Source organism: Desmodus rotundus, chromosome 5 (genome assembly GCF_022682495.2).
Source record: "Desmodus rotundus isolate HL8 chromosome 5, HLdesRot8A.1, whole genome shotgun sequence".
NCBI classification, from domain to species: domain Eukaryota; kingdom Metazoa; phylum Chordata; class Mammalia; order Chiroptera; family Phyllostomidae; genus Desmodus; species Desmodus rotundus.
In genome coordinates this window covers 33,611,097-33,623,185 of record NC_071391.1, presented here as the reverse complement: position 1 = coordinate 33,623,185, position 12,089 = coordinate 33,611,097, and the positions used below count along the sequence as shown (strand labels likewise).

At 47.7% G+C, this 12,089-nt stretch overlaps 1 protein-coding gene across 12 annotated transcripts in view; it reads right to left on the bottom strand.

The window, feature by feature from the left end:
- PLEKHA7 (pleckstrin homology domain containing A7) overlaps positions 1-6,907 on the bottom strand; it is a 202,681-nt gene extending 195,774 nt beyond the window's left edge. For 4 of the 12 annotated variants that reach the window (XM_053925421.2, XM_053925424.2, XM_053925425.2 and 1 more), the window contains exons 1-3: positions 5,897-6,186; positions 5,705-5,781; positions 5,560-5,617 (exon numbers count right to left, since the gene is read on the bottom strand). In XM_053925421.2, coding sequence (XP_053781396.1) covers positions 5,560-5,617; positions 5,705-5,781; positions 5,897-6,117 — 356 coding nt within the window. In that variant the 5' untranslated portion in view covers positions 6,118-6,186. Of the gene's footprint in view, positions 1-426; positions 1,062-5,559; positions 5,618-5,704; positions 5,782-5,896; positions 6,188-6,759 lie in introns of those variants that run through there. The other 8 variants (XM_053925426.2, XM_053925430.2, XM_053925433.2 and 5 more) reach the window with 5 other exon arrangements.
- Between the last annotated feature and the right edge of the window lie 5,182 nt (positions 6,908-12,089).

The window sequence follows — 12,089 nt, the reverse complement described above, 5'->3', positions numbered from 1 at the left end:
GGAACGGCACCCACAGTGGATGGCCCTCCAAGGCTCCAAAGCACAGAGTGAGACCTTGTGCAATCAGGTGCTTCCCTCCAGGAGCCAAGTCACAGAGGACCAAGACCTGGCAACCAGGGAGGGAGGACAGTCAGGTTCAAAGGCCAACAGACATCCCAGTCCCCAGACACAGAGCAGGAGGTCCTGAGGTTAAGAAGCCAGAGGCTGGGTTCCTGCTTGGTGTGCTGTTCTTGCCAGCAAGAAACCACACACAAGAATCCTGAGGAACAGGCACCAGCCTTGATAGCTGCCGTTCCCAGCTACTTCGCTTCTTCCACCTTGCCTGGTCTCCCGCACACCCTGATCTCCTCAATAAGAAGTTTTCCAAGACCTGCAACACCTACTGAACTCCTTGTGTCCCTTAAACACTGCTGCTTCAATACATACCAAGTGCCTACTAGTGCTGGGACAGGCACAAGTCTCAGAGGTGGGAAACAGGGTTCTGCCTTCAAGGAGCAACCTGGGCACTGGCAGGGTAGCCAAGACCCCTGCTCTCTGCCATTCATCCTTCTTATCAACTCAGGACCTATTCAAAACCTGCTGTAGGGAGAACCCAGGAGGGTTCTCCTGTGCTCCCATGAAACCCCTGAAGACCGGAGGCCTCTTCTAGAACTTCACCCTCCTGGGTCTCATGTCTGAAAGGCTATGTCTGCCAAACTGTTTTTACTAGGTAATAAATTACCATCTTCCATTTCTTATTAATCAGAGTCAGGCACCATCACCAATCAGCACAGGAGACCAAGGACAGCTACCTTTCCCAGGTTCCTCAGTCCCCCACAAAAACCAAGACGGGGTCAGGGACAGCCTGAGTTGGAGCAATGGCACATGGCATGCAGCTCTTTCAAGTATCGATGCTGGCTCTCACCGGCGACCTGGGGTAGGAGCCACCAATGCTACCATGGTTATCGTATTAGAGTCTGAAGACCCAAGGCTCTAGTCCCAGCACTGACACTTCTGTCAAATCACTGAACCTTCATGGACCTGGGTTTCATCACCCAAAGAACAGGATACCCATGCTCTGCCGCTTCTAGGGCTATTATAAGGATCAAGTATGAAAAGGTACCAGAAAAAGCCAACTGCCTCTGCTGTTGGAATGACCAGGATTATGACACATTTCCACACAGGTAAATGGAACTGGTAACAGTTCATACTCCATCAAGTTGTTGTAAGAATTAAATCAGGTAACAGTTATAAACAGTTCCTGGTGTTTTTCAAGGACTCGAAAAGATGAGGCTATTAGCCCTAACTAGTGCGGCTCAGTGGATTGAGTGCTGGCCTGTGAAACAAAAGGTCACTGGTTCAATTCCCGGTCTGGGCACATGCCTGGGTTGCAGGCCAGGTCCCCAGTCGATGTTTCCCTTACACATCGATGTTTCTCTCCCTCTCTTTCTCTCTCCCTTCTCCTCTCTCCAAAAATTAAATAAATAAAAATCTTTAAATAAAATAAAATTTAAAAAGATGAAGGTATTTACATTATGGCAACTACTATTATTGCTGCTACTGTTAATAGCGCTATTATCACAATCACCATTACATCCTGCCACCTGGCCAAGGGACGCATGGGAAAGTAGTGAAGTCTTAGAGCGCGAGTCTTCTTAGAGGGATTGTCAGCATTGCCTCGTCTGGAATTGGGAGAACCAGGGTAGCTTCCTCACACGTTCCATCCCTAGTTAATCCACAGTTAAACACAAAGTGCAGAAACCAAAACTGAAATCCACCTACCTTAGCTTGAGGTTTTCTCCTTCAAGAAACAGATTTTGGAGAGTATTCAAACATCTGCTAACTGTCAGGAGCAACTGGTGCCTCCTGGAAACCTCACACAACTTTCCAGGCAAGGACCCACCGGGGAAAATAGCCTCAGCTGTGGCGATGCTTCGTCCCTCGAACTGAGCCATATTAGAGAACTCCCCCACCAAAAAACCCCGAAAATTCAGAAATGCTCATGGCAAATCCAAGAAAGCAGACTGAAGCAAAGCAATTTTTTTATGTGGGGAAAAGGAGAATAATTACTCCCAAACCTTCAAGTCTTCAAGAAATTGTCCCAGCCAAAGAACATATATATGAACAGCCCATGGATACAGACAATAGTGTGGTGAAGGCCCAGGGACAGGAGGGTGGGGCTGGGTGGAGGTGGGCAAAGCGGGGGGAAATGGGGGACATCTGCAACAGCATCAACAATAAAAAAATGAAAAAATACAAAATTTGTCACAGAAGGAGGTAGAAAAGACAGTCAGCTGCCACAGGGTCTCAGGGGGGCTGTCACACACTGCGTTCCCCTTTGCCTGGAAGGAGTCAGCCAAAGCCCTGTAGGTAGGGAACCAGGGCTTGCTGAAGGGTAATCATGAGGGACCTCACAGTGCTGACACAGAAGAGTCAAAAAAAGAGACGAAGGGCAGGAGACTGTGACAACGGCCTAAGACCCTACACACCCTCAGATCCCTCAGCTCAGGATTTTGCCTAGAACTTCATGGAAAAGACAGAAACCATAAACAGGAGAGGTGGGTACCTCTCCCCTCACCAAACCGAGCGAGCTCCCCTCACGGGCACAGGCACTTGCAGCCCTGCCTGCTGTCAGTGGAGGAAGTGCCCTGCTGCCATCTGAGACCAATGAGGCTTCTGCCCTGGGTCCCTTCCCTCTCACCTCTCCGAAACGCTGAGCCAGCAACTGTCCCTTCTCCGTCCTGCATCGGCTATTTCCCCCTCCCTACTGGGTCACTCCCATAGGAACAAACCGTGCTCTACAATCTCCTACAATCCCTCCCTCAAACCCACATCCTCTCCAGTTCTCAGCTAATTTCTCAACCTGCCTTGTAACAAACCTGCCTGAAAGAGTCACCCCAAATTGCCGACTCCATGTCTTCACTCCACATTCTCTTCCGCCTACTGCAGCCAGCTTTTGCCCTTTAGGCAAAAAACCCTCATTCTCGGAGGTTTCCTCCAACCTTTTCAGTCTCCTTTGCTGGATCCAACACTTTCCCCAGCCTGTAAATGCTCCTATGCCCCAAGGCGTGGGGCATCTTCTTTTTCCTGTCTACACCCTCCTCCTGGGCGACTTCATCTAATCCTGTTGCCTTGAATGGCACCTATAATACCCAAGTGCATCTCCTCCGTCTTCTCTCTCCCTCAGCTTCAGGTGCATACTGACCAGCTGACATGTTCACATCTCAAGTGGAACATGGCGAGACAAGTTCTCCCACTCCCCCCACCCCAGCCTGTGCCTCCCCAGCCCCCCGATCTCAGTGACGTGAGCACCAGCCAGCCAGGGGATCGAGCCTCCAGGAGTCATCTGGACCCTTCTCTTTCTCTCACAGACTGCATCCAAACCATCGAGCCTGACCCTGACCGCTCCTCTCCACCTCCACGGCTACACCCTCACTCAGGCCGTCAGTAACTCCTGCCTGGATTACAGAAACGGCCACCTGCCCGCTACAGCTGCCCACCCACAGTCCACTCTACAGCAGGCACAGTGATCTTTCTAAAGATGCAAGTCAAACTGTCCCTCACCGCTTAAAGTCCTCCAATGACATCTCACTGGACTTAGAATGAAGTGTAAAAACTTCTAACCTTGGCTCACAAAGCCTTACGCCATTCACTCTCTCCTATCTGGAAGGGCTTCTCATGCCACTTTCTCCCTTGTTCACCATATTCCAGCCACACTGGCCTTTCTGCTCCTCGAACTTGATGCTCTTTCTTGCCTTAAAGCCCTTGCACTGGCTCTTCCCTCTTCCAGAAATGTTTTTCCATCTCCTCAACACAAGGATGGGTCTTTGTCTTTCATATTTTACCTCAGTTACCTATTCAGAAACACCACCACTAATCTCCCATCCAACCAAGCCACTCGGTCACATCATATCACCTTATTTTAACTTTCTGCATAGTAGTTACCACTCACTGTCTGACATTATTGTTTACTTACTTAGTTTCTGCCTCCTCCCCTCCCCCGGGAGATTGCAAGCTCCATGAGCACCAGGACCTGGTGAGCCTCATTCATTTCTACAGCCCCGATGCCTAGAACAATGCGCAGCACACAGGAGCTAACTAATAAAATGTCAACGGATGCAGTTATGAGCGAGAGAGGGTCACCCCGACTTCACACACACACAACCACAGTCCTAGTGCTCACTTCTATAAACCTCATCCACCAGGATTTCTTTTTTTTTAATTGATTTTAGAGAGAGAGGAAGTGAAAGGGAGAGAGAAACAAAGGGAAACACTGATTTGTTGTTCCACTTAGTTATGCATTTATCGGTTGACTCTTGTTTGTGCCCTGACCTGGGGGCTGGGGGGAGGGATCCAACCTGCAATCCCGGTCTATCAGGACGAGGCTATAACCAACTCAGCATCCGGCCAGGGCTCATCCATCAGGATTTCAACCATCCTGAAAGAGCCCAAACCCAGGAGGGAGGCTCTGGGGCTTTATGGCACCATCTGAGCGTCGAAAACGCTGCTCCACTGCCCACTAGCAGTGTTTTCAAGTTGATGAAAAAAGGACTTCTGACTCACTGTCCCCAAAACTACATTTAATACTGGTCAGACCACAGTCCAGACAGATCTGAAGCTAGTTCATTCATTCAGTGAACAAACATTTACGGAGTGCCTACTCTGTGCCAGGCACTGGGGCAAAGAATCAAAAGCAGTTCCTGAACTCATGGAGCTCACTGGAGAGCAGGCAGAGGGAGAGACATTGCCACACAGGTATAACCAGAGCGGGAAAGCAAAGACTATACTAGTGTTAGCGTCTGAACAGCGCCTCAATTTCATTTCTACAGACCCAGGTCTGGCATAACTTGGCTTGTGGGGCAAGGCTCCTGGGCTTTTGCAGAAAAGCTACTGCTTGACTCAGCGGAGGCAAGAGTGTGATTGCCCCAGCTGAGCACGGGCTACGGAGACACGCAGCATTCGAGTAATATTATTGGCTAACCGGTTCTCCTCCCCACCCCCACTTCTCCCCAGCAGGCCCTCGCAGGGCAGGGGCGGGGTGAGGTGCGGTTCCAGCTCTCCACTACCATCCCAGAGAACACGGCCGAAGAGAAAGGCCACCCCAAACGAAATTTCCTTCGTCTCCTTTGTCCCATTCTCACCGTCCCCACCCCCGGTTCCCAAAACCCGGACGCAACTCCTAGTCTGCTCTCCCCACCCTAGCTCATCCCGGCCCCGGCTCTGCGCAGCCGGAGACCCCGAAGGGGAGGCGTGTCCGACCCCTCACGCCAGCGCCCGAGGCCAACCCAATAGCCAGGTCCAGGGCGCAGTTTGAAGGCCCCAGCCCCCCCCGCAGCGGGCGAGCCCCCGACCCCGGAGCCCCGCCCGGGTCCCTCAGTGGAGACGTGGACCCCACCCCGCCTCCCTCCTGCAGGCCGCCTCATAACTCGGGCAAACAAAACCCCACACTTCGGCGGCCCCGGCGCTGTGCGCGCCAACTCGCCCAGGACCCCTGCGGGAGGAGGGGGCGCAGTTGCGCAGCGGGAACCCGGTGGGACACCGCCGCACAGGTGCGAGGGCGGCGGCGCCCGGGTCACTCACTCGATGAAGTAGCTGGCGCCCTCCTCCGTGAAGCCCTCCTCCCAGCCGCGGGGCAGGTCTGCGGGAACGCGAGAAAAATTAAGATCAAACTTGGCCGCCCAGAGGCGCGCCCCCCGGGTGCCCCAGCCCGCCCCCCGGCGCCCACCTGAGCGGATCATGTGGCCGGAGTTGACGGGCTCTCCGGTGCGCGGGTGCAGCCAGGTCGTGCAGCGGAGCTGGTCACTGCGAAGAGAGGTGCACCTGTTAGCGCCGCCGCCACCGCGGGGGGCCCCCGTCCGGCCCCGCACGCCGCCCGGCCCCTCGCCCCCGCCCGCGGCCCCGAGTTCCCGCGCCGCACTTGACGAAGAAGACGCGGCCGTCACGACACACGCCGTAGGACCAGTGCTCAGGTAAAGTGTCCCGCCCGATCCCCGCCGCCGCCATGTTCGTCGAGCCCCGAGCGGCCGCGGGCGCCGCGGGGCGGGGGGGAGGGAGCGGAGGCGGGGGAGGGGGCGGTGCAGGCGGCGGGACGGCGGGCTGGACCGGAGCGGGCTCGGGCGGCTCCCCAGGGCGCTCCATCGCACGCAGTGCGGGCTTCTTCGGCTGCGAGCGTGCGACCACGTCCCGGCGTCCGCAGGAGTTCACCGCCGCACCAGCTGCCCGAGCGCGGTGGCCGCGGCCTTTGTCCCCCGGACTTCCCCGCCCCCAGCCCGCCGCGCGCCCCTTGGCCCCTGAGGCCCGCAGGCTCGGGCGGGGCCAGGGCCGCTGTCGGGGCCCCGGGGGCAAACTCCGGAAACCGGGTGCACCCCCGAACGCCCCATTAAACCCCACCCGATCCCTGCGACAGAACTTTTCTCTCCGGGAACTGTACATCTTTCTGATCTATGTAAACCTAAACAGGTTGCTTCCATATTCCTAGCTTCGGTTGCTTCCTTTGTAAAATAAAGTTAGTAATAAATATTACACGGGGTTGTTGGGTAGATTAAATGAAGTAACAATGGAATAAAATGCCTAACTGGCCCCTGGCACGTATTAGGTCCTCAGTTAGTGCCAGGTCAAGCAGGATTACGTTTACCGAAGTTTGCAGCTGAAATACGAAGCAGGAGGGTGCAGGTCTTCTCCCCACACACCACACATACAGCCCTAAAGTTGCAGGGATCACAGGCTCTGTTTTCAGTTCTCTTCAAGTGTCAGAAAGAGATGCCTGTGGCTGGGCTGTACCTCAACAAGATCCTCCAGGTGGGACCTCTGGAAAGTTCTTTCCATGGCTGGAGGCTTCTCATATTCAGGTCTCTGCTCTCAGCTCCTGGGGGATCCGTCGTCCCCTGTCCCCTCTGTCCAAAGGAGACTCTTCCCCTCCTCCCTTCACTATTCCATTACTGTGTACACTTAATTGAGGTTCTTATTTGCGATTACCTTGTTTGTTGTATGTTAGACCCCGCCCTCCCTGAACTGTCAGCTGGATGAGAGGAGGGGCCTTGGTCTGTCTCATCCACAGGCCTGAAACGGTGCCTGACTGATGCATGCAGTCAAGTGCTGAATGAGTGCAGGAAACACTCCACACCGACACCCCTGCACTCTGAGCAGGGACAGAAGGGAGGCTGGACTCTGGGAGATACCAGGCCCAGCCTCTGAGGGACATCGGCTCCAGCTGATGGGATGAGACCCACATTAAAGTGAGACCGTGGGCAGCGTGGGCACTAGTTATTCAGAAAGGTGCCCCAGACAGGTAGAATTCAGAAGACCCTGAAGGACTGGTCAAGTTTGACTGGGAAGGGAAGCATTGGGAGAGCAAACACAGGGTTGTGGGAGGGGTGTGGGATGTTCAGGAGGCTGTAAGAACGCCCTTCCTTGGGAACAGTGACTTGGGGAAAGGAGACCATGTGAGTTAGAGAAAGGGAATTGGTGTGATTGTGGAGGGTCCTGAACACCTGTCTGAGAGAGCCTCCTCCTACCTTTGAGGAGATTCTTGAGCCAATGACACTGGGAAAATAGTGTCTTCATTGTTAAACATTAATTTAAAATAATACATTAAGTGGCAAATGTCATGAACACACAATTCACAAAAAAGTAATACAAGTGGCTTTTAAACAAATGAAAAGACACTCAACCACTTCATAATAGGAGAAAGGTAGACTAAAATTAAGGTTGAGATACCATTTTTAAGATATCAAATTGGCAAAAAATGCACATTGTAGAAAAAGTCATCTTGTTCATTGTTGGTGGGACTATAAAATGGTTGTCTCTTTGAAGGTAGTTAGGTAAAAAACTATTAGAATTTAAATACCTTTTGACCTAGCAATCCCACCACTAGAAATCTACCCTGCATTAGTGCCCACTCAGGGGCACAAAGGCCCGTGTACCAGAGTATTCACCGTGGCGTTGTCCATAGTTACAAAAGACTGGGGACCACCTGAATGTCTGTCAAAAAAGAGCGGGTCTGTATGGTGGTGAATGTTACCTGGACTTGCGGTGGTGATATTTCACAATATACACAAACATGGAATCATTATGTTAGATGCCTGAAACTAATACAATGTTAGGTGTCAATTATACTTCAATTAAAAAAATAGGTTAATTATGTCATTCCCACAATAGAATGCTATGCAGCTGTTAAAAAGAATGTGCAATAGATTTCTATGAACTGCCACGGAATGGTCTCTAAGATACTAGGTGATGTATAAGATGGAGACCTGTGCATATGGTTTGCTACTATTAATATACAGGGAGCACCATGGCTGAGTAAGATACCCCTTGTTTGTGGCCCCCCCAACAAGAATAGTTTGTCATCCATCCGTGGACTGAAGTGTGCGGGCACATTGAGGAGGGTAGTTAGTGAAGACTCCAGGAGGTGAGTGTTCTCTCAAATGCGAAGAGAGCAACACAAAACTTCAAGGAAATGAAAAATCAACAAAACATGACACTACCAAAGGATCACAATAATCTTACTAGTAAGCAATCCCAAAGACATGGAGACCTGCAGTATACCTGATAAATGACTCAAAATAGCTGTTTTAAGAAAATTCAGTGAGCTATAAGGAAATGTGGAAGACAATTCAATGAAATCAGGAAAACAATAAATGAACAAAATGAGAAATTTAAGAAAGGGATAGAGCCCTGGCTGGTGTAGCCCGGTGGACTGAGTGCTGGCCTGCAAACCAGAAGGTCACCAGTTCAATTCCCATCGGGCACGGGCCTGGGTTGCGGGCCAGGTCCCCAGTTAGGGAGTGTGCAATCACACTGGTGTTTCTCTCTCTCTCCCTCCCTTTTCTTCTCTCGAAATTAAAAAAAAGTAAAATAAAACTTTTTAAGAGAAAGATAAAAATCATAGAAAAATATCAAACAAATTCTGAAGCTGAAGAATACAATGAATGAAATGGGGGGGGTGCAATAGAGGGCATCAACAGCAAAATGAATCACACAGAAGAAAGAATCTGAGTTAAATGGTAAGAACTTTGAAATTACCCAGTCAGAGGAGAACAAAGAATGAAAAAGAGTAAAGAAAGCCTACGTAATCTGTGCAGTACCGTCAAAAGAAGTAATTTGTGAATTACTGGAGTTCCAGAGAAAGAAGGGGGCCAAAAGGTTATTTAAAGTAATGATAGCTGAGAACTTCCCAAATCTGGGGAGAAGTTTGGGTATCTAAGTACATGAAGCTCATAAGGCACCAAACAAACTCAGAGAGGTCCTCTCCAGGACACGGTCTAACAAAAGTGTCAGAAATCCAAGACAACGAGGGAATCTTAAAAGCAGGAAGAGCAAAGAAGCTTATAACTTAATAGGAACTTGTAAAACTGTCAGCAGATTCTTCAGCAGAAAACTTACAGCTAGGAGAGAATAGGGTGATATATTAAAAGTGCTCAAGGAGAAGGGTCTAGTCAAGGAACATATATAACGGACCCATGGACATGGATAACAAGGTGGGGATTGACTGTGGGGGGTGGGGCAGGGGAGAGCAAAGGGGGGGGAAATTGGGACAACTGTAATTGAACAATTAAATAAATAAATAAATATATAAATAAATAAACTCAAAGAAAAAAACTGCCAACCAAGAATGCTCTATCTGGCAAAATTAAACTTCGGAAATGAAAGCAAGATAAAACATTTCCCCAAAAAACAAAAGCTGAAGAGGTTAATCACCACTAGACCTGCCTTACAATAAATGCTGAAAGGAGTTCGTCCAGCTGACATAAAAGGATGCTAATGAGTAACAAGAAAATATACAATATGCTGCTAAAGGTAATTATTTATACAAATCCAGAATACTCCAATAATGTAATACGATTGTGTGTAAACCACTGAACTCTAATATAAAAGATAAAGGACAAGAGTATTAAAAATAACTACAATAATTTGTTAATGAATACAATTTAATGAATATAAAAACAGGTCAATTGTGACATCAAAAATTAAAAAGGGATGAAAGGGTAGGTTTTTTATATGTGATCAAAGGTAAATTATTATCAGCATAAAATACACTGTTATTTTATCTGTAAGATGTTATATGTAAACCTCTTGGTAACCACAAAACAAAAACCCACAGTAGATTCACAAAAGATAAAGAGAAGGGAATCAAAACATACCACTATGGAAAATCATCAGTTCACAAAGGAAGGCAGCAAGAGAGGAAGAAAGGAACAAGTGAACTCTAAAATAGCCAGAAAACACTGACATGCATTAGTGAGTCCTTACCTATCAATAATTACTCTAGGGAAGGTGGGATGGGCAGAGGAAGGCAAAGAGGGAAAAATTGGGACAACTGTAATACAATAATAATAATAAATAATTACTCAAATTTCAACAGCTAAATTCTCCAGTCAAAAGCCATAGAATGGCTCAATGTAACTCATTCCAACAGTAAGGACACACACAGGCACAAAGGAAAGGAATGGAGAAGGACGCTCCATGCAGGTGGAAACCAGAGAACAGGGATAGTTATATGAGACAAAACAGACTTTAATCCCAAAATGTTAATAAAAGACAAAGAAGGTCATTGTGTAACGATAAAGGGTCAATTCATCAAGAAGATAAAACAATCATAAGTATGCGTGCACCCAACATCAGAACATCTAACTGTATTAAGCAAATACTAAGATTGGAAGGGAGAAATAGACTGTAATCATATTAGGGGACTTCAGTACCACACTTTCAACAATGGATAGATCATCCAGACAGAAAATAAATAAGGACGTGATAAACTTGAATGCCACATTAGACCAAATGAACCTCACAGACATCTATAGAACATTCCATTCAGCAGCAGCAGAATACACATTCTTCTCAAGTACATATGGAACATTCTCCAGGAAAGATGATAAGATAGGTCACAAAACAAGTCTTAGCAAATTTAAGACAACTGACATCATACGAGGTATCACTTCCAACCACAATGGTTTGAAACTGGAAATCAGTAACAGGAGAAAGCTGGAAAATTCACAATTATGTAGAAATTAAATAACATACTTCTGAACAATTAATGGGTCAAAAAAGAAATCAGCAGGGAAGCTTAAAAATATCTTGAAGACAAAAACACAATATACCAAAACCTGTGGGATGCAGCAAAAGCAGTTTTCAGAGGGAAGTTGATAGACATACACATCTACTTTTTAAGAACAAAGAAAGAGCTCAAGTAAACAACCCAACTTTATACCTCAAGGAACTAGTAAAAAACAAATTAAGACAAAGTTAGAAGGAAGGAAATAACAAAGATCACAAAGCAGAAATAAATGAAACAGAGACCAGAAAAGCAATAGCAAAGATCAACGAAACTAAGAGCTGATTTTTTTAAGATAACCAAAATTAACGAACCCTTAGCTAGACTAAGAAAAAGAGAGACACCTCAAATAAACAAAATGAGGAATGAGAGAGGAGACATTACAACTGATACCATAGAAATACAAAGAATCATAAGAAACTACTGAGAACAAGTGGATAACCTAGAAGAAACCGATAAATTCCTGGAAACAGAAAATCTCCTAAGACAATCACGAAGAAATAAAAAATCTGAACACACCAAAAATAAGGAAGGAGATTGAATGGGTAATCAAAAATCTCCCAACAATGAAAAGCCTAGGACCCAGATGGTTTCCCTGGCGAATTCTACCAAACATTTAAAAAAGATTTAGTGTCAATCCTTCTCCATTCTTCCAAAAACTTGAACAGAAGAGAACACACCCAAACTGAATTTCTGAGGCCAGCACTACCCTGACACCAAAGCCAAGTGAGGACTCCATGTGAAAAGGAAACTAGTGCCCGCTTCAGCAGCGCAGAGACTGAAAGGGGACAATGCAGAAACTAGCATGGCCCCTGCCCAAGGGTGACACAGAAATTCGTGAAGCATTCCACAAGAAAAATAAAATAAGTTAATTAATTAAAATAAAATAAAATGCACCCTACCCATAACAGGCACTCAGTGAATGTGTTTTCAATGAATAGCAATGAGTAGATTGCTGTTCACCACTGTGTAGAATACCTGTTACAAAAGTGCTCGATAAATAACTGGAGTCAGTTGACTGCCTTTTTATAATTCTAGACCTCACAGAGGCTTTTTA